The sequence below is a fragment of the Carex rostrata genome, chromosome 23, assembly GCF_964058835.1.
Source record: "Carex rostrata chromosome 23, lpCarRost1.2, whole genome shotgun sequence".
Taxonomy (NCBI): domain Eukaryota; kingdom Viridiplantae; phylum Streptophyta; class Magnoliopsida; order Poales; family Cyperaceae; genus Carex; species Carex rostrata.
The window spans coordinates 453,766-477,779 of NC_135940.1; the positions used below are offsets into that span (position 1 = coordinate 453,766).

A 24,014-nucleotide genomic window follows, 5' to 3' on the forward strand; every position below is an offset into this window, starting at 1 on the left:
TTTTCAACACAGAAACTCACAGTTGACGTGTGCGGTTTCAAACTCATGAGTTAATGTCCAGTTTTCAATTTAAGAATATTTGATGTTGTAGCTGCTACCAATGCTTCAAAAAAAAAGAAAAAAAGAAAGAATATTTGATGTTCATCAATATGATATGAGCACATGGGTCTGAACGAGTTGAGACCTTGTTGTAACTTGTAAATGTGTGTGTTGAGAATATAGACATAGAGTTGTCAAATATTTAAAACCGAGAATATATATATATTGTTGTTACTAATGTAAAAATCAAGATAGACCAAAAAAAAATAAAAAAAAAATAAAAATTCTGACATCAGTATCAGTGCAGGGACAAATTAAAACAAGGACATTTTTGAAAGCAAAAGCATGAATAAATAATTAATGCCTTAACTATTGATGAATTAGTATACCTATCGTAGTTTTCATAATATTGAGAAAGGAATGAATATGAGGATGAGGAAGAATTAGGCGCAATCCGGTCGTCTTTTCATAATATTGAGAAAAAAATGCATTTTACAGTTACGTTCTTTTATAGGCCTCTATCTGCCATGCATCTATCTGAAATATGAAGACATGCATGCAGAATTGCAGATAATGGGAAAGGCATTGAAGAACTGAATTTATATTTTTCACTTGTTTGAATGACTTTTCAAATATTGAATTTCAACTATTGATTTTGTTTATTTTCATGAGAGACAAATTCACGTGAAATTTATGTTATTTATTGTTCATTCTAGCTATACTAGCTCTAGAAGTATAAAAATGAATGTAATAAAACTAATCTATATAATTATAGACTTGTAGTTAAGCAGATCGATCGATTGATCTATCTTTAATTATTTAACACTTGATCTAGTATAGAATGAACTCCAAAAATTGTAAAACTTACGTGCATGCATCTCTAGCTCGTACGTGACAATAAATTACAAGATCAATAATTTTGATTTGATATTAAAATTTCAAAGTTTGAAATATAAATTAAAAATAAAGTCGTAGCATTAAGTGACATATATAAATACTTGTATATATAATTGAAACCCAACTCACAATGACAAAAGATAAATATATCCACAAAATTATAATTTTATTTGATAATCATTTCATTAGTTTTCACAGTTTTGAAATAAATATGATAGCCAATAATATATATGTCTCTTCTCAAATAAGATATCCTAAAGTATTTTTTTTTTCATTCAAAGTTCCATTAAAATGTCAATGAACATCAATAAAGAGGAGATAGCTAAATGAAGCTATCATAATTAATTAAAAGCTGGACCAAATTTGAGCCTCACCAAATGTACACACAAATGGTGACAGCCACCTATATATCATGCATGCATGAGGAGCATGATCAGAATATATATATATTGTCATTTTGTGATTGGAATTACTAAATAAGCAAAATAGTAACTCAGCTTAATTTTTTTTTTTTAAATGATGACGTGGTCGATCAATTCATGCCAAGGTGTTGGTTTCTTTAGTTAATTATTTATGTAATTTAGCTGAAATTACAACAAATAGGGGCTTGACCCTTATTTTTCCTTCAAAAGATTATATATAGACAGTGCCACAAATGTGACAAATTGAGAATGCCTGGGATGTCTAATTAAGAATTGCTTAGTTATTGAATATTGTGATTAATTTCGGCCTATATGGAAATTGGTGTTGAAACTTGATTACAGTAGTCATAAATATATTTATAAGGAAATTCAAACAATGAAGAAATCATACATTGTACTATACACTGGAAAAAATAATAATAAAAAAAAAATCACTAATCACTAATCACTACTTTTATTATATTGAGCAACGTTCGTGTTTTCTGAGATAGGCTATGGTAATATGCAAGTTATGGATTCATATCTCCGAGTCAATATATTCAATCTGAATCGTTTAACATGATCTTCATGTGAAAATAATCTTGTAGATCGAAATTTACATTTTAAAAAAACATTTTACTATTTTTTTAGATAGGTAAAAAATCACTTGATTTGAAATTTTTGAACCATCCCCAAGCAATGGTTTTATATCTATCTATAAAGATATAGTAAAAAAAATAATCTATATAAAATTTGATCTTTAAGAGTATGTTTTCATATGAAGATTATATTTAACTATTTATATTAACTGATTGAACTTTGAAAATAAAAATAAAAATGTATAGCACCGGGCAATTCGTAATATGCATATTACCATAGTCTTACTCGTGTTCTATTATAGTGTGAATTATATATATAATTAATTTATGTAGAATTCATAAATATTAAAATTGTAAAAAATTCACATGTAGTTTAATAAAAGTGGTTGAGGAGTCCGTTTTCTTTTCGTACGTACGATGTGTTAAATAGGGGACCTTATTTTTTGAGATTAAAAAAAAAATGGAAATTTAGCTTCTTATTTTATTCTACTAAATGCTGATCATGCCTTATTGGCCCAATTTCCAAATTAATCCAATGCACATTATTAGCACATGTATTGTATAATATAATTGTATTGCTCATATTGCCTATTGCAAGTGTTACAAGTGGTACAAGTGGTACAGGGCCTAATGCCAATTGATTAGTGCTTCTCAATCCCTGTCTTGATTGGGAATCAAACAGTTCAGAAATTTCTTCAGCAAGCATGCGTCGTTCTAATTTATATTAACCTTTATATATATATATATATATATATTTATATATTGAACCCTGACTAATTTTAGTAATTTCAATAAAGCATGATTTCAATTTAAGTATTTTTAACTTATGTTATTTTTCTATATTCATACGATTGAATTTCTCTCTTCTCATTTTTTGATCGAATTACTTCTTTAAAATATGTATTTGATGTGTCTAAGATGCAATATAATTTTTTTTTTTTGAGAGAAGTGGTTTCCACCTGTTTCATTATGAAACTGTAGTAAAAGTTCATACAATCCTTTTTTGTGTTCTTCTGTTGAAATAACTGCAATGTTAATCATATTCTTATCATTGTACATGTCTTGACTGACATCTAAAAATATTTATTTTTTGTTCAGAAAATTCTGAATACAATTTTTTTTTTATAGAGACTATTTTAGTAAAATTACTTTTTTTTCTTAAAACATATATTACTTTTAACCGGGCGATGCCCAGGAAACAATCAAGTAAATTCAAAATAATTAATAGTGGAACATCACATCATGTTCAGCCCATGAAAAAATAATTTGAATAATAAATAATAGGATTAAGAGCAATGCTTCAGTAAAGTATATATTATGAGAAAAACATAGTAATTATTTTTTTTTATCATTTGATAAAATTATAATAAGTAGAAAATATTTGTTGTTATTTTAAAACCAATTAATTTTAGTAAGAAAATATTTACTAATTAATATGAATTGTAACAAATTTACTTTTATATCATTATCAAAATTAAAAAATCTGAATAACATAACATGACCATCTAATCATATAATATAAATCATCCAATAAAAATTTAATGTGATGAAACATTTTTTTCATAAAATAAATACATTGCCACATTGCCTAGCTCAAAAAGCAAGAAATGATCGGTCTTAAACTCATGAAATTTTTTTATCTATAAAAATTATTAAATTAATAAATATGAAAATAGAAAGAGTGCATCGTTTTTAATAAATGTAGAAAGATCTAACTTAATAAGTCAGATTCAAATATATGGATCGGACTCAATGATTCAGATCCATCGATATATTTTAATTTTTTTTTAAAAAATCAACTTGACAAAAAACCAGTCTACAGAAGATCCTGCTGCCATCTCTTTCTTTCTTCTCTCTGCCGATCCTGCACCCCAAACCCTTCTCCAAGTTTTCTTCTCTAAGTTTTATGGATTTCATTACAAAAAAGATATCCACCGTTTCTTAACCAAATTCTACATTTTTTGCGACGAACGGCCGTCGTAAATGCGTTTTTTCCCTCGCAAAAAGTGTCTACTTTGTTGTAGTGTAGCTATCAGGAGTGTCAACAAAGAATATAATAACTTCACAACAACAGCATTAAAGGAGTTAAAATACTAGTGATCTCAGCAGTACTGGAACCATAGTCGAGCCTCTTTGTACGCCCGTTCAGCTAGAAGAGATGAAGACATACTTTTGTCATCAAACACCTTGCAATTTCGTTCCTTCCACAACCACCGTACCAGCAAGCTGAGAAGAACCACACCCCCCAAGTCTTCCTTGGTAACAAGTGACGGCTTCTTTTATAAGATCGGATTACCTTCTGTTTAACTGAATCACCTCTATGCAAAATGCTGTATCCGAAGTGCACTCTAAATCTGTTCCAGAAAGAAACTGCATATTCACATTGAAATAGCAGGTGTTGTGCTGTTTCAAGTGAACAATGCTGACACTGCACACAGTGCCGGTTAGATTGTATGCCCCTTCGGATCAGAACGTTACCATTGTTTGTGTGGATTTTAAAAAATAACCAAACTTGGATCTGGAGACAGATCCATTTCTAATTTGATTTTCCGTGACATTTATATTTCAGATTTTTATATTAACGTTTATTTTTTCTTTAAAATAATATATATTAATGGATCTGAACCATTGAGTCCTATATATGTATTTCAATCTGACTTGAGTCAGATCTTTCTATATTTATTGAAAACGATGTCTCTTTCTGTTTCCGTACGTATAAATTTAATAATCTTTATAGATAAGAAATTTCTGCTAAACTCCTAATTAAATAGAAAGGGACTGGCCACACCATATATATGATAAACCAAAACTAGGGGTATAAATGGGTTGGATATTATCCAATATCGTCCGGATTCGAATTCGGAAAATTATCTAAATTATTCGATCTGTATCCATATCCGAAAAATTATAACAGATAAAGATACGATAAGACTTTTAACTATCTATATCCGATCATTTACACTTTTAAGCCACAACAAATGTGCTATATATTCTTAAATTAATTTATTAAATTGCATATTGTACCAAAAATTTATTAAATTGCATATAGATATATGTTTTGATGAATAATATAACACTATGACATAATTAGTGACTAATATTTTAATAACATAATAGATGTTTTGTAACCAACAAACTAATTATAAAAAAATATCCGTTTGATATCCGATCCGTATCCATAACATTTAATATCCAATCCGTATCCGTATCCGAGACTATCTGTATCCGCAAGGGTGGAACCAGGATTTGAGCATAGGGGGTGCTAAATAATATCATATAAAAAAAAATACATAACACAATATAATACAAGATAAGAAAATCCTTCACTATTTGATTTCACAAAATATATAATAAATAATTACACCAACAAAGTGTCATGTCTATCAAAACTAAACTAAACACATAATATTCATATATTTTTATTTAAATTTTGCCCTATGATTTCCTAAAAGATCAAATGTAGTAATAATCTCATCTGAAGTAATATTATTAGCTATAATAAATATTATTTGTTTATTCATTTCCAATTCGTTTCTAATTTGTTTATTACATTGTGCAAAGAACGGAAGGCCCAGGCTCAAATAGATCAAATGAGTCAAGTTACATTTTTAAAAATTTATATTGAAGCCCTCTAATTTAAATATTTTTTATAGGGGGGGCTTGTACATGTAAAATGAACAATATAATATAATTTCTATATACTTGGTAATAAAAAAATTGTAAAGTTGGGGTGGCTTAGCACCCCCCAGGTATAGGTAAGTTTCGCCCCTGTGTATCCGTATCCGTATTCAAAAAATTATAATAGATACGGATACAGTAAGACCACTATCCGATTCGTATCCAACCGTTTACACCCCTATCCGAAAGCCGTTGGAGAGAATTCACACTTCCTATTCCTCAACCGGTTGCCAAAGAAAACTTTTCCTATTTTTTTTTTCTACATTTTGTCTGCTCCTTTAACAAAAGTCATATTTATAATTTTGCTAAACTTCAAGTCTCCGTCAGCCATATTTCCCGCTTCAATTTTTTTTCTCTACATTTTATCTTCAATTTTTTGGTTCCTTTTTCACTTACTTTTTTCAGTTTTACTGTTCCCCTCATCATATTTCCCTCTTAAACCAGTAGTATCATTTTCACCTGAGTCCAGATTCTTTATAATTCAGATTTTATGTTTGAATCTGAACTGTCCGATCAACTTTGACATGAATATTTAAAGGACTCCTCAAATTATCAAATAGATTTTTAGAATTATTACGAATCGGACAATCCAGATCTAAACTCCTTCTAGAAAACAATATCATAGTAGAAAAATAAAAAGTCATGTGAATTCATCCCTCTTGCTTAGAGATTTTTTCCTGATGATGCTTGAATAATTTGTATAAATAATGCTATTTTTTTAAGAATGAGATATTGATAACGCCAAAATATATAGCGAAAATTACTACTTTTTAGTATGAAAAATGGTGGAAAAGTGTATGCAAAGCATCTATTTTTCTGAATTATTCACCGCAAATGTATTTTTAGGCTATTTTGGCAGGTTTTGAAGAAAGTTGCGAAATTAGGCCGAAAACAGAGCAAAAATGTTATATTTAGGCCGATTCTGAAGAAAGCGTCAAAATAGGATAATACATGGAGTATGCAGACACCTTACACGAAGTGCACAACATGCAACATGGCAAAATTCACTGAAATTTGGCTAAGTACAGAGCCCTACGGCCTCGGGTATGTCGCATGCGGCATAAATGTTTATGCTGTAGGGGCACACGAATTGGATCCATGGACTGTCTAGTTTGGATTAAATCTCAGCCGTTGGACAGCAACCTTCTAGAAGGACGAATCTGTAGATGTGGTAGGCCTTGCCTTGCTTTGAAGTCTATTTTTAGCACTCCAATTATAGCATTTTATGCTATATTTGGCACCCATGATCTCCCATGATCTTCATGTTCACCATGACTCCATATCCTTAGGATAGGCTATATAAACCCCTCTTGTAATAGAAATTGATGTGCATATTTTAGTTGTGTAAGTCCATAGTTTAGAGCAGAATATTGCGTCTAATTTCCGGAGTCGTGAAGAAAAAGAGGCGCTCGAAGTCCAAGGAGGAAGAAAAAAGAGTCATCCAAGGAAGATGTGTTCTAGTTTCTAGGTTATGTCTTTCTTTAATTTCTTCTTTTATTTTGTCATGGCTTTGAGTAGCTAAGCATAAAGGAATTCCTCTAGGATTTTTCGAACTTAAAGGTATATATACATTTATATATTTTTCAGAAGTAAGCATCATTGCTTCAAATATAATAAAATACACAATTAATTGTGCATGCTTTTCTATCTTTTAAAAAATGCAGGATATTCCCGCTAAACATACTGTACAACGCTTGGCCAACCTTCCTCTAATGTGGGTTCAAATTTTACTAAATGAGGTAAAGCCGAGAAGAAGTACAACAATTTAGGATGTGATGTGTAAACTTAATTTGCATGAACATGAATTTTTTGTAATAATTTAGGATTTGTGTATGATATTTAATTTAGGATGTATATGTCTTTGATAATTTAGGATGTTTATGTGATTTGTATGCAAAAAAATTATAATTTAGCATATTGGGCCAGCATATATATGGAAGCTTGCCGAATAAATAAAAATGTTTTTTTAGATTAAATAAAACATCAGGATCGGTTTCTATTAAAAAACCGATCTAGATACCAATTTTTATTAAAAAAATTCCAAAAAAAGAATTAGTGTCGGTTGTATAGAAAAACCGATCCTAATACAGACTATTAGGATCAGTTTTTATATACAACCGATCCTAATTTATATTACCTAATGGGTATTAAAAAAAGGGGAAAAAACTATTAGGATCGGTTCTACGAAACAATTGATCCTAATGTATATTAATCTGGATCGGTTGTTTACAAAAACTGATCCAGATTAATATATATTAGGATTGGTTATTCTATAGAACCGATTCAAATAAAAGCCTATTTGGATCGGTTGTATTAAAGAACTGATCCAAATACTAACTATTAGGATCGGTTAAAGAATCGATCTAGATTATTGTAGTATTAGTATTGCCTTGATCAGGATCGGTTAAAATCTGATACTAATGTGTGTAAACAGCCGATCCTAATTCTTGTTTTTCCACTAGTGCGAGTGATGCATCTACATATGAAACTTTTAAACATTCGAATTAGCTAGGATGCTAGGGGTGTCAATGGGTACGATACGGATAGGGTGGAACCATTTTCTTTCCCATACTCATTAAAAATTTGACTTACCCAATCCTATCCATAGCCGTTAAAATTAGCGGGTAACGAAACGGTAGTGGGCGAATAACAAATAATACAAATATAATAGTTTTATTATTTTTGCAAATAAACTATCAAAACTTATCATGTCATACATATGCAATCACTATTATTAATATAAAATTAGCAATTAATTCTAAATAATAATTTTTATTAAGCAAAAAAAATCAAAATCACAAATATATCTTCTAACAAATTCAATTCCTTAACTAAATAATAAAATATTCAAAAAAAAAGTAAAATGTTTAGCATAATATTCTTCTTATGATATAATTTATTTTATATAATTACCCGTTACTTAAGGGGTACAAAATAACCTTTACCTGTACCTATATCCGTTCATCTAACGAAAAAAATCCTTACTCCTACCCATACTCAATAAGTTAAAGAAATAAAAATCTTACGCATAACCACCTTATCGAATACAATACTGGTAAGGTAAATAGGTAAACGGGTGTTATTGACACCCCTAATTCGAATTAATTTAATATAAAGTAAAGCGGTCAAAATTGGAAGGTTAATAAATTAATTTTAATGCATTCATTTTTGTAACTATTTTTGACTACATGACTCTATACAAAATTAATTTTAAAATTAATTTTTTTTACATGTAGACACATCCCTCGTAAGGTAGACAGATTTCAACGGTTCAAATTTGTTGTTTGAAGTCAACTTAATGGGTTTTAAACTTGAGTTCAGAAAGAGAGCTTGATGAACTTAAGAACACCTACTTTTACTAACTATTTACGAAAATAATTAAAATTAGAGCCAGTACTGTAAAATAAATTAGTAAACAGCATTGTGCCTTCAGTTTTGCACCAGTACTGTAAAATAGGAAATAATTAATTAATTGTACATGAAAGTGGGTATGTAAACAAAGGTCTTTCATTTCTTACGGGCTTATTTTCTCAAATTGTACGGTGCAAAATTTTGGTAGATGATAAAGAAGGATTTCAACTTTTGAGGTTGGCATTTCTCTGGAATCTTGTGACCTGTACAAGCAAAAGAAACACAAAAAGAAAAAAAAAATGGTCCTTTAAGTTTCAAACAGTCCCTACAGTGGTCCATGTTATTATTATTTTTTTCTTTTGGTTACTGTACGAACATTATTTGTATTCACTTTACGTGCACTGTCCATGATTTTTGTTGGGGTAATTTCATGGCCAAGTCGTAATTTCTATATATTTTTATTTTTATTTCTTCTTGAGAAATGTTGGTGTGGTCGGTTTCATCCGTGAGATGGAGATTCGTACAGAGCTATTTAATTATTTTTTAAGATAAAAATGAGATGCAAAATTTTATTTTTAATTATACATAAAAGATCTTCTATCCACGACCTATATATCACAAAGATGACATGATTTTAGCATTAGATCATAGACCAGTATGGTAGTTCGTAATTTCAAGTTTTATTAAACAAATTTTAAAAATTCTGTTGTTGACATTGTGTGGAAATCTCAACTCCTTCACTATCCATCAGTCTCTGTCAATAAATCCAAATATATTTACCAATGTAAATCCTTTAAAGACAAAAATAAAATAAAAGACAGCTGACTTTTGGAAAGGATATTTTTGTTTTCATCCTTCTGCCATGCAGATGACTTTGTGAAAGGAACTGTAATAGAAAAGAAGGTGCAAAAGGGTCAGAGAGGTAGATGATACATGACAGAAAAGGAAAAGTGAAAGCCCACTAGCATTCAAGTCACCCTATATAAACATATGCCTTCTCACTTGCTCATGAGACTCTTGTAGGGTCTTCACAAAAGAAAACACAAAGGAGAGGCAACATAGAGATAAACACTAACAAGACCTAGAGAGAGAGAAAGAAACAGAGATTGAATTGAGGTTATAGCTAGATAACTGGATCCATGGGGAGGCCTCCATGTTGTGACAAGGTAGGGATAAAGAAGGGACCTTGGACTCCTGAAGAAGATATAATTTTGGTGTCATATATTCAAGAGCATGGACCTGGCAATTGGAAATCTGTTCCTACTAACACTGGTAATTTGTATATACATCTTTGATGTTTCCCTCCTTGTCTCAGTACACACGTGCGAGTGCACAATCGTTCGCTCACACCAACACATATATATTACAATGAGAAAGAACACTTATCATATCAAAACTTAGAATTCTTGATTTTGTTTTTATTACAATCCTAATTTTAATTTAATTTTTTTTTCTGGGATGATGGGGGCAATGCTTTGGGGCAATGGAGGCAAAATATATACCAACCTTTGGGGCAATGCTCTTTAATTATATTATCTTATGCACTGTATAAATGAGTGATGATCAGTACTGTCTTTATTGTAGGTTTGATGAGGTGTAGCAAGAGTTGTAGACTGAGATGGACCAATTACCTTAGGCCAGGAATCAAACGAGGAAATTTCACCCCACATGAAGAAGGGATTATTATTCATCTGCAATCATTGCTAGGTAACAGGTACTACTTATTTCTTCATGACTTCATATATATATTCTATATATGTTAAACATTTCAACTTTTCAAGAATTCTAAAAAGACCCAGATATATATATTATGATTTTAGTATGAAAGTATTAGATGTGCTATACCTGATATATTTCTTTTTTCTAAGTACCTTTCATTCAATGAAGAGTTTACACTCGTACCGTGGTACAGTATAACTATTATTTTACTAAGCAACAAGTAATGTAGGAGCCACCATATAATGAGTACTGTTCGTTTTCTTAAATGTCATATTTTTAATATTGCCATAAAACCTAAGAAATTTTTTGAACTAAAGGCATAAATTAATGAGTAACATCTTTTACATTTACATTGTACAATTTAAGAATGCCATGAGAACCAATTGTGAAATCGAATCAAGTGCAATAAATTACGTACTATTTGTACATTAATATTAACTGATCGAGTTGATCATCTCAAGTATATATTTTATGTATATATATAATTATGTATGTGACAATAAATTAGGTTTCTAAAGCTACATTTAATTTCCCTTTAATTATATATATCTATGTTGTGTGCATCGCAGGTGGGCGGCGATAGCCTCTTACCTTCCACAAAGAACTGATAATGATATAAAGAATTACTGGAACACTCACTTGAAGAAGAAGCTAACCAAACATCAAACTCTGACAGCCTCTAGTAGTACCAGTACTGGTAGCCATATGACCTCCTCTGAGCCTTCCTCCACGTGTCATGCTCCCAAGGCCTCATCAACATCTTTTGTTGAAGAAACAAGTCAAACTAAGAGCACAGCGAACCCTAGTTTCTGCACTACTACTAACAATGCAGCTCTCTATGCATCCAGCACTGAAAACATATCCAAACTTCTACAAGGTTTCATGAATAATTCTGGTCCAAGTTTTGATGCAAATTCATTCAGTGTAGAAAAGAAGTACCAAACTGAAGTAATAGGCACTGATTTATTGATCAATTCCTATTGTCTAAACCATCATGGAATCGAACCCTTGCTTCGTTTCGACTCAGATTCAACTATATCTCAGCCTGTTTTAACCGAGTTTGACGAGGTCAAACCGGGTTCACTTTCTCAACTTGAGAAATGGCTTTTTGATGAGCCAAGCACTGGAGCTCAAGTTGATTTAATGGATTTATCCACAGATATGTTTTAGGCTTCTAGTAACATCTTCTTTAAGTCACATAATGCTTTTGTTTGCACTACTTATGCATGGCATGAAAAGAACCCCATGCAATTCATGATAGATACCTAGAGATAATTACAAGTAAAGAATGAGACTTGTAAGAAAAGATAGTGATAAAGATAAGCACTGTTGTATTGGCAATATATAATTAATTACTTAACAATCTGTATGTATAATGTATGACAGATGTATCTTCCAGCTTTAAATGCTGTGCTTCTTATATGTACAATTTATGGTGCTGCTTTTATTGCTTTCATTGTGGATTTGTATGTCTGCCAGTCATTATCAATCAACAACTTCATGTTGAACTATTTTGAGCATGAAAATATGGTTATTACCTTTACGAAATTTATCCGTGATCAAAATTTTGTTTGTAAAATCTAACAAGAATGTGTGGGCTAAAACGTACTGGTACCGGTCTTATCATTAGTTTTTCTTAATTTTTTACTATTTCAGTTTTGTTTACAAAATTCGCTATTAGTAACTTAATTATTAATGGACTGCGACTTTAATTTGAAACTAGTTCCCGAATTATTTGCCAAATACAACAGAAAGAGATGTAATTTTCATTATAGGATAAACAAAATTCTTTAAATAGAAAAGTTTACATACATATAATTAATGATTTGCAAGAACTTCCACACCAAAAAACAAGCAAGTTTAATAAATAATATGCACTGTGGTCTCTAGGTGATATTGAGATGTTGTTCTAGCAATAATCTTTTTAGTCTATTTGACTAATTTTCAAAAACACACAATTATTGAATTTTACGATTTCTTCTATTTTAGAATTATGCAGGTTTTAGTCAAATGGAATTGCAATATGGAATACTTGAACTGAAGAAATCATGAAGACTTATCAAGAATGTAAATTGTAAAATCTAAACTTGGTAAAGTGTTTTTGATGTTGTTTCAACAGGATAAAAACGTTGGTAACGTTTGTAAAACGTTATAACGATTATACCTTAAGAAAACGCTGTGAAACAACTTGATCAAAGGCAAAGGAATAAAAAAAAATATGCTGTAACGTTTTAAAAAGTTACAACGTTTTTTGTAACGTTTTAGAAATTGTGCTGTAACGTTTTAAAAAGTTATAACGTTTTCTGTAACGTTTTAAAAATTTATGTAACGTTTTAATTAAATTCAGCCTTCAAACAATTCCTGTTTTTTATCAAGATTTTACAGAGCAAAACGTTATGTAACGTTTTACAACCGTTGTAACGTTTTGGATCGATTAGTTGAGCTGTCAGAAAATTGAAAACCTAAAATCGCATTATAAGATAAAACGTTGTAACGTTTTAGCTCAATTTGCTCTTTCTGGAGCTGTCTCTATAAATAGAGCAGTGGGGTCTCTTCCCCACTTAACCTAGCCGTCCCTAAACTTCAAAAGAGGCCATTTTCTGAGAGCTTGGTTCCACCATTGTTGATTGAGCTTAAAACTTCAATATCTCTCAATCAATCTCAAACAACCTCAAACCCACTTCACTAATCTCTAATTAGATTAGGTTAGAGTGATCTATTGAGTGTTTATCTTGTTCTTGAGTAGCTTGTGTGACTTCCCTTGGTTGTAAGGGCTCGCCGGCGCTCATCTCTCGTTGGTCGTGACTTCCCATTTTGTAAGGGCTCACGGTTCACAATTGTAATCCTTTCATATTGGGTAATAGAAAGGCGCACCTAGAAAGAGGTTGCGACGCCCCGGAGACATAGGCCTTTGTTTTGCCGAACTCCGTTATCATCCCGCGTGTCAATTTCTCTAAACTCATCTCTTTTACTTTTAATTGCAATTTAATTTCAGTTTTTGAGCTAATTAGCGGTGCCCCTTATTACAACATGAGAGTTGTTAGGACTTGTTAGCTTACATGCCATTTTCATTGAGGTTATGTTGTAGTCCATCTCAAATTAAATGCTTTCTTTTCAAAATAAATAATTGCAAATCATTAAAATATTTCCCGTTTTGAAAATGACGAGGTGGATCTATTCCCACCGTTCGTCCAGGATAACTAATTGTTACGTTACAAAATTTTTACAATTAATTTTTAATGATTTAAAGGCAAGAATCGAAAATCGTGCTAACAAAATGGAAGTTTAAACCTTAATTAAGGTTCCCCTAAATAAGTAAATTAAGTATGAATCAAAACCGCGTCGAAATTTCAAAGTTCTGAACCTTTATAGGTCCAGTGTGTCTGCACTGGTGGTGAGTGCGGGTGACTGACCCGCACTGGATTCTATTTTCCTTAGTTGTTTTCTGAATTTCTTCTCAGTGCGTCCGCATTACGCTCAGACATTTCCCTTGTTCAGTGTCGTTTTTATGAAAATTTGACTAAGTACTGAGTGCGTCCGCACTAGAGTATTCTTTTCTGTGTTTTCAAGCTGCCGAAATTCTGCCAAGTATTGAGTGCGGGTGATCGACCCGCACTGAAAATGAGTGCGTCCGCACTCGTGTATATTTCTGTGTGTTTTCAAATGCTGAAAAATGTTCCAAGTGCTGAGTGCGGGTGGCGACCCGCACTGAATTGAGTGCGTCCGCACTCAGGGTATTTTTAACCCTAAAACTCAAATCGAATCTTCTCTCTCTCCCCACAGCCCACTTTCCCCATTTTTATGTGATTTTCGCCCAAGAGAGAAGAAAACGAGCGTGAGAGCTTCCTTTCCCCCTCAAACCCCGATTGTTGCGAGAAATCGAAGTTGGAACCGAGTAAGCTGCCATGAATCTCTCCTAACTCTCCGATTCGGTATTCCTTTCTCTCTTTCTCTCTTTCGAAACCTCGAATTTTCTCGATTTCTCATATTTTCATTTTAAACTCGAGATTTGTGTTCGAATTGCTCGAGGATTAGTTCCTCTACACTCCTTGCTTGTTTATTTGTCAATATTTTTCCCGATTCCTTCCGATTTGTGGATTTTGATTTCTAGGGTTTCATGCCAAAATTGAAACTGGGCATAATCGTGAATTGATTTGTTTAATCCGACCAAATTAAACGGCTGATTTGAGATTTCTAGAACATTTAACGGCTGATTTGAGATTTGACCAAATTAGGGTTTAACCAAACGGTAAATCGAATTGTCACGAGAACCCAATTGGTGAACTAGTAAGTGAATTGTTACCCAAATGAGAGTTTGTAAGGTCCAAAGGACCTAGATGAGATTGTGTGAGGTCTTAGAGGATTTTGGTAAGAGATAATGAACCGAACGAATTGGTACCAAAGGATAGGAGATTAGTTAAGGTATGAGCCCTAATACAACTCGAGTAAACTCCTTGATCATGAACCAAGGTTAAACCTAGTATACGTGTAATATAGGTGTAGGCTCGATCGAGCAAGACGTTGCGAGGCAATTCGAGACGCCCGATCCTTAACTAAGCGGTACGCTCGTCGTAACCAGGTGCGGGATTCTTGGACTTGTTTGATACTTTATTTTCAGGAATTAAACTGTTTATTCGATTGTCATGTTGAATATCATTGATTGCATCATTGAATTGTGTAAAGCATTTGCATAGCCCAATCAAATTAAACTCGAATTGATGTGACTTGAGTGATTTGCATGCTGGTATGGTTGTAGGTTGTGTCGATCTATTATGATCTGATTTGATTGAAAGTCACCACTGATATCTCCATATTATATCTAAATTACAGCCCTGATTTACACTGAAACCTGTGTTTTAAAGCCCATAAATGTGGAATTTTTACTTGTATTTCGAAGAAATGTGGTACTGCTATGTTTTGTTTGGTATTTTGCAGGAAAAAGTGCGAAAAACTGGATCTGACAATTTTCCATACGGCTTGTATGACATACCCTACGGGCCGTACAGGATCTGCCCAACCACACAGAAGGTTCCACAACAGAGGCACAGAGTCTCCAAGACAAAACACAGCCCTACGGGCCGTATGGGATCCCCTACGGGCCGTAGGGTGCTAAATCGGAAAAATCCAGCAGGATCTGATTTGAGCTTGATTTAAGGAGGCCGAAAAGGAAGCCTCTACACACGCGATCCAGGGCATTAAATGAGATTTTTTTCCTCACCAAAAAAGGGGGATTCACTACTGGAACTTGGACAAACTTTCTTGGAGCAAAAGACAAGAGGAGGAGAAGAGGAAGAGAAGTGAAAAACGCGAGTTTGCAAAGGATCTTCGGATTTCTCCACTGTTTTGTCATGAACTCTTTTATTTTCTGTTATTTGTGTTATCTTATGAACATGAGTAGCTAATTTACTTTGTTTCTAGGGTTAAGATGTAGTTTCTAGTTTGGTTTTGTTTGCATGCTACTTGGATTTTGTGTTGAATGCTTTGTTTTTACCTTGTTGAGTAGTATTTTGATTGCTTTATTTGCAAGGATATCATTTGTGGGTCCCACATATTATTTGCAAGGATGCCCTGCATGGGTCCCACTTGATTAGTTGCAAGGGTAACAAACGTAGGCCCCACCTGACTATTTGCAAGACAAACAAATGTGGACCCCACCTAACTATTTGCAAGGGTAATGAATGTGGTCCCACCTGACTATTGGCAATGATATCTTTGATAGTTTTTGCATGCTCCAATTCTATAATCCTTTCTCGTTGTACTAATCTGGTACCAACCCGATACCAACACAGTACCAACCCAAAAGTTATTACATTTCCATTGAACCAGATTTACATGAACAAATTGAAATATAGATATAACATGTAATAAGCATTAATCAACAAAGTGTATTATCATACATTTTACTAAAATACCAAAAAGCATTACAACAACAGTACAAAAAATATAACCACCACCCATTAACAAAAAATTACAATAATTTACAGTCAACAAATTAGTTGCATAATTCTAAAATTTGTAATTAGCATTAATCATCATATGCAACATTGACTTGGTCTTGTTATGAGTTTTCTGTAGGCATAATGATAAACAATTACCGAGAAGTAAAAAAATAGATCCTTTGATGCGATCCTGTAATTTGCACAAGGAAAAAAAAGTACATTAAAAAATTATCCTTTGAAGTGAGATAAACATTAGAAATATGGCCTAATAAAAGAACAAATCAGTTGGTATCTTCTTACTTTTGGCATGTAAAGATTTGTGATCTCTCCATAAGTTTCAAAATGACTGCAAGACATCAAACCATCAAAAGTAAAAAAAATAGCATGTGGAATGTAAGTGTAATGTAAATAAAAGAAGTCATATAGTTAACCATCCAATAATTCCATGGCACCAGCAAAAGCATTTTCTTATCTTATCTTATATTTAATGTTCAAGTATTTGAGATTTTTCATCTACTAACTCGCCATATTTTAGTCGGTAATCCTTTGTATTATTAGGACTGTTATTATATTTTATCACATATATACATTCCTTGTATGGTGATATTTGAAAACTAGTGAAAAATGGCAATATACACAAATCATTGGTAGTGCATACACGATTTTTGATTATTTCAGTGAAAACAGAGATAGTTCTCAAATATAAAAAGAGAAATCATAGAGTTACCCTCCATCGACGACTTCATCAAGGCATAAGTAGATCAGATCAAGGTTTTCAAGTGCTGCCTTTTTCTCAATATTGTTTCTGTACCAGATCCAAAATAAATAATCAATCCATCAGTAAATTACCTGAATAAAAAGTATCAAAGTAATGAACCAGTATAAACAGACCCAATAGTAACATGCCACTCAGGTACGCTACCCTGGTACCACATGACTTTCTCATTTTCATAGCATCAATGAACCTCAAATATCAGATACCAGCTAGAAGGCCTCCAAGTAAATTACCAGTCAATTTCCGTACTAGTGGCAAATATCAGTAAAGATTTACATAACAATATCTTCATTGTACAAGGTATTGAAAATATACCACTACGATATTATAAATGTATGTATCCAGCTACTAATATTCTTGGCTATTGGAGTCTGATATAAAACTTACTACGAGGAAAACAAACCTGAGGATGGTGCCAACAGCATCAAAGAAACCTTGAAGAACTGACGCTAAAATGAGCTCATTTTCATCATCTCCTCCGGTGACAAAGAAAACAGACCTGAGGATGGTGCTACCTTCATTTCGAGCATTTATTTTCATGGTCTTAGTAAAGACAGATTTCTCAAAAGCTAATTTTGAAGAGAGCAAAGGCCAATCATCAGTGTAATACTTTACTGCCACATGCTTTCCTTTTGAATCTAGCGCCAGGATGTTTTTCACCGAAGGCAGGGCTGCCTACAATACACATAAAGCTCCAGTAAGCCAGAGTCAAATGAATTACTAGAATTGAATTATTCTTCACAAGGTAAAAAAAAATTAAGGATTGACTATGACAAGAAGATTATTGAAGAAATAAAACTATGCAAAAAATATATGTTAAAGAAAACCTAGCCTAATTTATGCAATTAGGAGGTCCCCACAAACAAGGCACTTTCAAATCTTCACCTTCATCTGGGTCGAATAGATAGTCATACCTGAAATTTACAAAAGCAAAAAACAAGGATTTAGGTTTGAATATGGAAAACAGTACACAAGCTCTCTATGTACCTCTTTCAATTTTACAAATTTTATGTTAAAATAATGCCCCTTTTAACTGGGTAAAACTTAGATTTACGTTTGAAATTCATACGTTAATCCGGAATAAACATTTTTCTTTACAATCAGATGTACCTGTACTATAAATTTGAAAAGAAGTTTGGGTGTTTGAGCAGGTCCAGCTTGGTTTGGGTGTTTGGCAGTTTCAGCAGTTCCAGTTCCTAAACACGACATCTCAATATTAGTTAAATTGAGCAAACTTAAAAAATTAATTCTTATTCAGATTGTCAGGGGGTGGGTTAATTCAGTATAAGAAAATAAAATGGCACCATGACTTTTGTTAGTTCCTTGTGATTATAATTCCTTCGACTTATTTCCTTCTGATTATACTTGGTCAAATTCAGTCTAAGTTAATTCAATGAAAACAATTACAAAACAACAAGACCTTGAAAAAAAAGCAAAGGGTGATCGTATGCTTGTGTTATTTTCAGTGTGGATTAATTACTTTAGGCATGCACCATGCGCCATAAATGCTAATAACTCTATCACACCAACTCCTTTTAATATTTGGATTAGTTTGCAGTATTTGTGAAAACGAAGCTGATTTGGAGCGGATAATGCTAATATTATATATATATCCGTCTTTTAATGAGCAGATACAGATACAGATAGTAAATGATATCAAAATTTCAAACCAAATACACCTTAAACGAATACGGATACGGAGCGAATAATTTACGAATATACAGATTCGAATACAGATACAAAACAAATAATTGTCGGATAATTGAGTAATTGCACACTTTAAGATACAAATAAAAACATGATAAATAAAAAGTTATAATTAACTAATAAAAATAATATAAAAGACAAAATAGTGTCTTGTTGTTGTCTTGAAACAAGGGCTAAAACCAATTTCACAGGGGCTAAAAGCAGACTACAGTCACGGACTAAAGTCTTGAATGGAAAAGAATTAAGAGTGAAGAAATGAAGGTAAAAAATAAAGAAAATAACACTATTGTAGCACCATTATTAGCAAAAAATAAATTAAATTGAAAACCGAATCGCATTATCATTTATCTCACAACTAAGACAAATAAATATGTGATAATTATATAACAACTTCTATCTGGAACAATAAATTCGGAGCAATTTCGGATCCAGATACATCCGAATATCCACTCCGTTTATACCTTCATGATACTATTCATATCTGCCATTATTTCACCATGCAAAAAATATCCGCATCCGTTTAATCCGAATTAAGATAATCTATGAATACAGAGCGAATACGGAGCAAATTATCCATATTCGTTTAATCTGCATTTGAATAATTTCCGGATATAGAACAAATACGGAGCGGATTATCCGTATCTGTTTACACCCCTATTTCGTAGTGATATGTGGAATTTATATATTACTAAACAGTGCCATTGGTGCGTATGTCAATATGATGATGAATCAATTAATATGGTGATAATTATATCTTAGAAAGTAGAATACAGGATCATAAATATGACACCAAATAAAACAACATTTTTTTTCAATAAAAAATAATTGAAGTTAATTCTAATGCAAGAGTGTGTTCCGAAGAAAAGTACAGTACGTAGAGGATATAAGAGAATATTCTTATTCTATGAGACTAAAGATAAAAGTTGTTTTCTTATTAACATGTCGTCATTATTTATTATGACCTTTTTTGTGAGACAGTAAAATTAAGAAATTGGTTCCACAATATGAAAATTAATGTAATTAATATATTCAAAAATAAGTTCTAAAATTGCTGTATTATCAAAACTATAGTCTGATGATAGTGATATAATTTTAATGGATCGGGAAGAGATATGTGAAAAATGCAGGGGTTCTATCGCAACCACATGGAAGAAGTTATAAAGTTCTTTGAGACACATCATAAGGTATTTCTGTTAAACTTTGTTTACACATTTCCATTGATTTTGATGATTTTTGTTGGATTAGCAATGAACCTTTCATCCTATGTTTGTCTCTGGGATCCATTCGAAGGTAACAAAGCAATGCAGCAGCTATCATAATATATACTATGAATGAGTTAATTTTAAAATATTTCCTGATTGTCATAATTTTTTAGTGATTACTATTTGGAATCGTCAGGGAAGGTTGTCTTGTTGACTTGACTTTTTATTGTTCAAATTTTGCTTTATTTGAATTATTATCAGGTGAAGAGAAAAAGGCCCTTGGGTCGGAAGTGCCCCACCCTAGCTCAGAATATAGTTTTAATTCTTCTTTTGCGATGCCTGATTTATGAATAAAACATTAAAATAAGTTTGTCAGTAAGAAAAATTTGCAGAACTATGCTTAAACTTTAGATATACTTTGTGTTGTAGAAATTAAATGTTTCTATGTACAATTAATATGTTGACGGTAGTTTTCTACTTTTGAACTTTGCCCTACTTCTAAATGGTTATCTGGATCTATCCTTGAGCTTATTATAGTTCTTGTTTAGGATTGAAATTTTCCATGTTTGTCACATAATAAAGGTGACTGCATAATCTTGATATATCACTATGTCATATGTCTATCTTGACTTCTTTACAGGGTAAGTACAAGGTCTATAATCTTTGCTCTGAACGGCTTTATGATGCCTCCCTTTTGGAGGGAAAGGTGAGCAATAACATATTTTTTCATTCTTCTACTATTCAGTATCATTTTAATTTTATGTGCTTTGCAATGAAGTTTCCAAATTATTGATAATTGCAAAAAAAAACCACTATTTTTCTAGTATTTCCTGACGATACCCAATATTGTTAAAAACTTCTAGAATTTTTTTCCTGCAATTGGTTATCATTTAGCGGTATAAGGCTTGTTAGATAACAATTGGCTTAAGAATAACCCAATGCGAAAAGTTAAAAACATGTTGAAGCAATATATTATTGATCTTGTCAACAACATAATGTACGCGAGATATAATCTATCACTTGACATGACTTCCACAATATTACTCAAAGAATCTCATAATAGAAGTTTATCTTATCCTAAGAAAGTAACTCTTCCATCATCCCTCAGTTATGACATACTTGAAACTAGAGTACTACTTTTACTTGATTACCCAACTCGATTTAAAATAAGAAGTTATGGATCAAAATTCGGAACTGACCCGGACTCAACCGATAATAATATCTACCCGGACCCAAACTACTAGATGCAAAGGGACCATTGTTAGCCGTAATATCCAAAATTGGACCCAATCCGATTTAAAATAAAAAGTGAAGGATCAAAATTCAGAACTGAACACTTTTGTAGTAAGGGTCCAAATATATTAGTACCTGGACCCAACCCAACTGATTTAGTTTTTGTGCAGTTGGTTGAATACGACAATGATGGAAAACAGAACAATCTTGGGCACAACTGATTTAGATGGTTTTGACAAGGTGTGTAATTTTGAGAATATATACTCTTCTGCAGAGTCAGTTTTGTTTGGATGCTACCAATTATAGAACAAGAAATGTCAATTTATCATTCAATTATGAGTGAGGCCACGGTACTATGCATAGCGCTGATTGGTCCGTACTATGGATCAATATCTCTTTTTTTTTTTCCAAAGTCTAAATAGTCAACCTACACCGTTCAACATGATCTCCAGATGAAACTGTACTTGGAGATCAAATTTTACATTTTTGCAAATTTTTAAGATTTTTTTAGATAGATAGAAGAGTAAAAATTCTAGACCAAGTGGTGATTTTCTACCTTTCTAAAAAAATAGTAAAACAAATTCTAAAAAATGTAAAATTGAGTCTGCAAGTATATTTTTATATGGGAATCATGTTGAATGGTTCAGATCGATTATTTGAACTTTGAAAACGAAGATATTGATCCGTAGTATGTATCAACCCGCGCTATGAATAGCACCATAGCCTCACTCTTCAATATATGGGCTAGAAAACCAAAATATTATTTTCAATGTAATAGGTAAACTTTTAGAACTCAGGATGGTGTACAATGTACTTGGTACAATAGTTGCACTGACTAAAGAGATAACGGGCATGCTATAGGAATTGAAAGTGATTTGATTGTTTTTAGTTGTTTGTTTTATTCTTGCAGAGAAAATTGCCATCACCAGGGTTTGAAGTTGAGGTTGTTCTTGTAGAATATAATGGACCTGCACCTGCATCATCAACGCCCGCATCAGCGACTGCCACTCCAAAACCTGACACCGATACAACCAGCACCACTGAAACCTCCTCAATTCAAAATCCTACAACTTCTGAAGTTTCCAACAAAGAAGTAACGACTTCTCAAGAGAACAAAGATGATGTTTTCTCAGATAATGAATCTGATGAAAAGAAACAGCATGGAAAGGATTCAAGCACATCAAATGTGTCGCAAGCCCTCGAGAAAATCACACTTAAAAAGGAGGATAGTGCTGTAAAATCAACTGATGCCTCCCCTGGAGAGAGTGGCAAAAGTACTGTCTCAACTTCTGTGCCAGATAATACAAGCAATTTGGATTCCAATAGCATGAGTGAGTTTAAGGCTATTGCAGCTGATGCATCAGTCTTCTCATTTGGAGATGAGGAAGATTATGAGAGTGAGTAACTTTTATTTGTTTTACGTTGGTTGTGTATATAAATGGATTTAAATGACTTTGAATTCCTTGTATTGTATTCCTCTTTAACCAAATATTGCTGGCTTCATCTATGAAGTGTGTAAACTTGTTAAATTACAGAAGTCAAATAATACACATTTGCTTTGTTTACTAGATTTTACAGTGGTTAGACCAATAAGCAATGACCACCTTAGTAGCTTGATTTTGAAAACTGGCAGCTGTCAAGTGTTCAATACAAAAGCTCAAAATTATCTGAGGTTTTAGTAACTGAACAAATATTATTTGTCTGTGTGTTTGTTATTTATTTATTTTATTCTATCACATTAGTCTCCTGAAACAAATACAAATTTATTCTACACAAAAAGTGACTCCCAGAAAGAGCCTAACAATGATGGAGAAGGAGAACTTTCTTTTACTACTGCTCATCTCCTCTCCATTAATAAGGGAATTGGAAGGTTCCAGCCTGACTAGATGGTTCAATAGAAACTTCTTTTATACTATTTGAAGTCACAAATCTTAATGCTTTCGACGGTTTCTTATATCGGGCCATACAAGATAAATGGAAGAGTTTAAATTTTTCTTGGTAATATCCAAGATAATATGCGCAGGACCCGAGATTCAATATCAATAGTAACCTTATTCCTGAGAATAAAAGAAGAGAATGAAAAAAAAGAAAAAAAAAAGAAAGGAGAATCAATATTTAAGAGTTGTTGCTACGTTACTAGCGAGTTCAACAAGCACTTTTGTTTTTTTGTTGAACTACACAATTTAAGGTTGCAACGACCAACGAAAATTGGTACCATCAATATGGATTTGTGCAATCGAACAATCAATTAGTTGAAGTATAAAACATTCCTGCAACTTGAAATTTAAATATATATATATATATATATATATATAGAGTTAGGCTGGGGTGCTATGGATAGCATAGAGGCCTCTATGCTACGGCTCAATATTCGAGTTTTCAAAATCCAAACGGTCGATCCGAACCGTTCATCTTATTATCCATATTAATATCTGCTTGGAGACCAAATTTTACATTTTTCTGAATTTTTTTAC

The 24,014-nt window shown here is 32.3% G+C and overlaps 3 protein-coding genes and 1 long non-coding RNA gene across 4 annotated transcripts; 3 read left to right on the forward strand and 1 right to left on the reverse strand.

The window, feature by feature from the left end:
• Nucleotides 1-9,642: 9,642 nt before the first annotated feature.
• LOC144574762 (MYB transcription factor 69-like) lies at nucleotides 9,643-12,097 on the forward strand. The gene is made up of 3 exons (XM_078324814.1): nucleotides 9,643-10,237; nucleotides 10,550-10,679; nucleotides 11,254-12,097. The coding sequence occupies exons 1-3, from the start codon at nucleotides 10,105-10,107 to the stop codon at nucleotides 11,852-11,854; spliced, it is 864 nt and encodes a 287-aa protein (XP_078180940.1). The 5' UTR covers nucleotides 9,643-10,104; the 3' UTR covers nucleotides 11,855-12,097.
• A 4,593-nt stretch (nucleotides 12,098-16,690) lies between these two features.
• On the reverse strand, nucleotides 16,691-18,901 carry LOC144575157 (coatomer subunit zeta-1-like). Its single transcript, XM_078325275.1, has 6 exons — nucleotides 18,879-18,901; nucleotides 18,270-18,312; nucleotides 17,802-18,073; nucleotides 17,351-17,428; nucleotides 16,924-16,969; nucleotides 16,691-16,813 (listed from the first exon to the last, which is right to left on the reverse strand). The coding sequence occupies exons 1-6, from the start codon at nucleotides 18,899-18,901 to the stop codon at nucleotides 16,691-16,693; spliced, it is 585 nt and encodes a 194-aa protein (XP_078181401.1).
• Nucleotides 18,902-20,210: 1,309 nt separating this feature from the next.
• LOC144574946 (uncharacterized) lies at nucleotides 20,211-20,802 on the forward strand. Its single transcript, XR_013518318.1, has 2 exons — nucleotides 20,211-20,289; nucleotides 20,569-20,802. It is a non-coding gene; the product is annotated as an uncharacterized LOC144574946 (long non-coding RNA).
• Nucleotides 20,803-21,691: 889 nt separating this feature from the next.
• Nucleotides 21,692-23,110, forward strand: LOC144574534 (phosphatidylinositol 3,4,5-trisphosphate 3-phosphatase and protein-tyrosine-phosphatase PTEN2A-like). The gene is made up of 2 exons (XM_078324498.1): nucleotides 21,692-21,780; nucleotides 22,451-23,110. The coding sequence occupies exons 1-2, from the start codon at nucleotides 21,727-21,729 to the stop codon at nucleotides 22,943-22,945; spliced, it is 549 nt and encodes a 182-aa protein (XP_078180624.1). The 5' UTR covers nucleotides 21,692-21,726; the 3' UTR covers nucleotides 22,946-23,110.
• The last annotated feature ends 904 nt before the right edge of the window (nucleotides 23,111-24,014 follow it).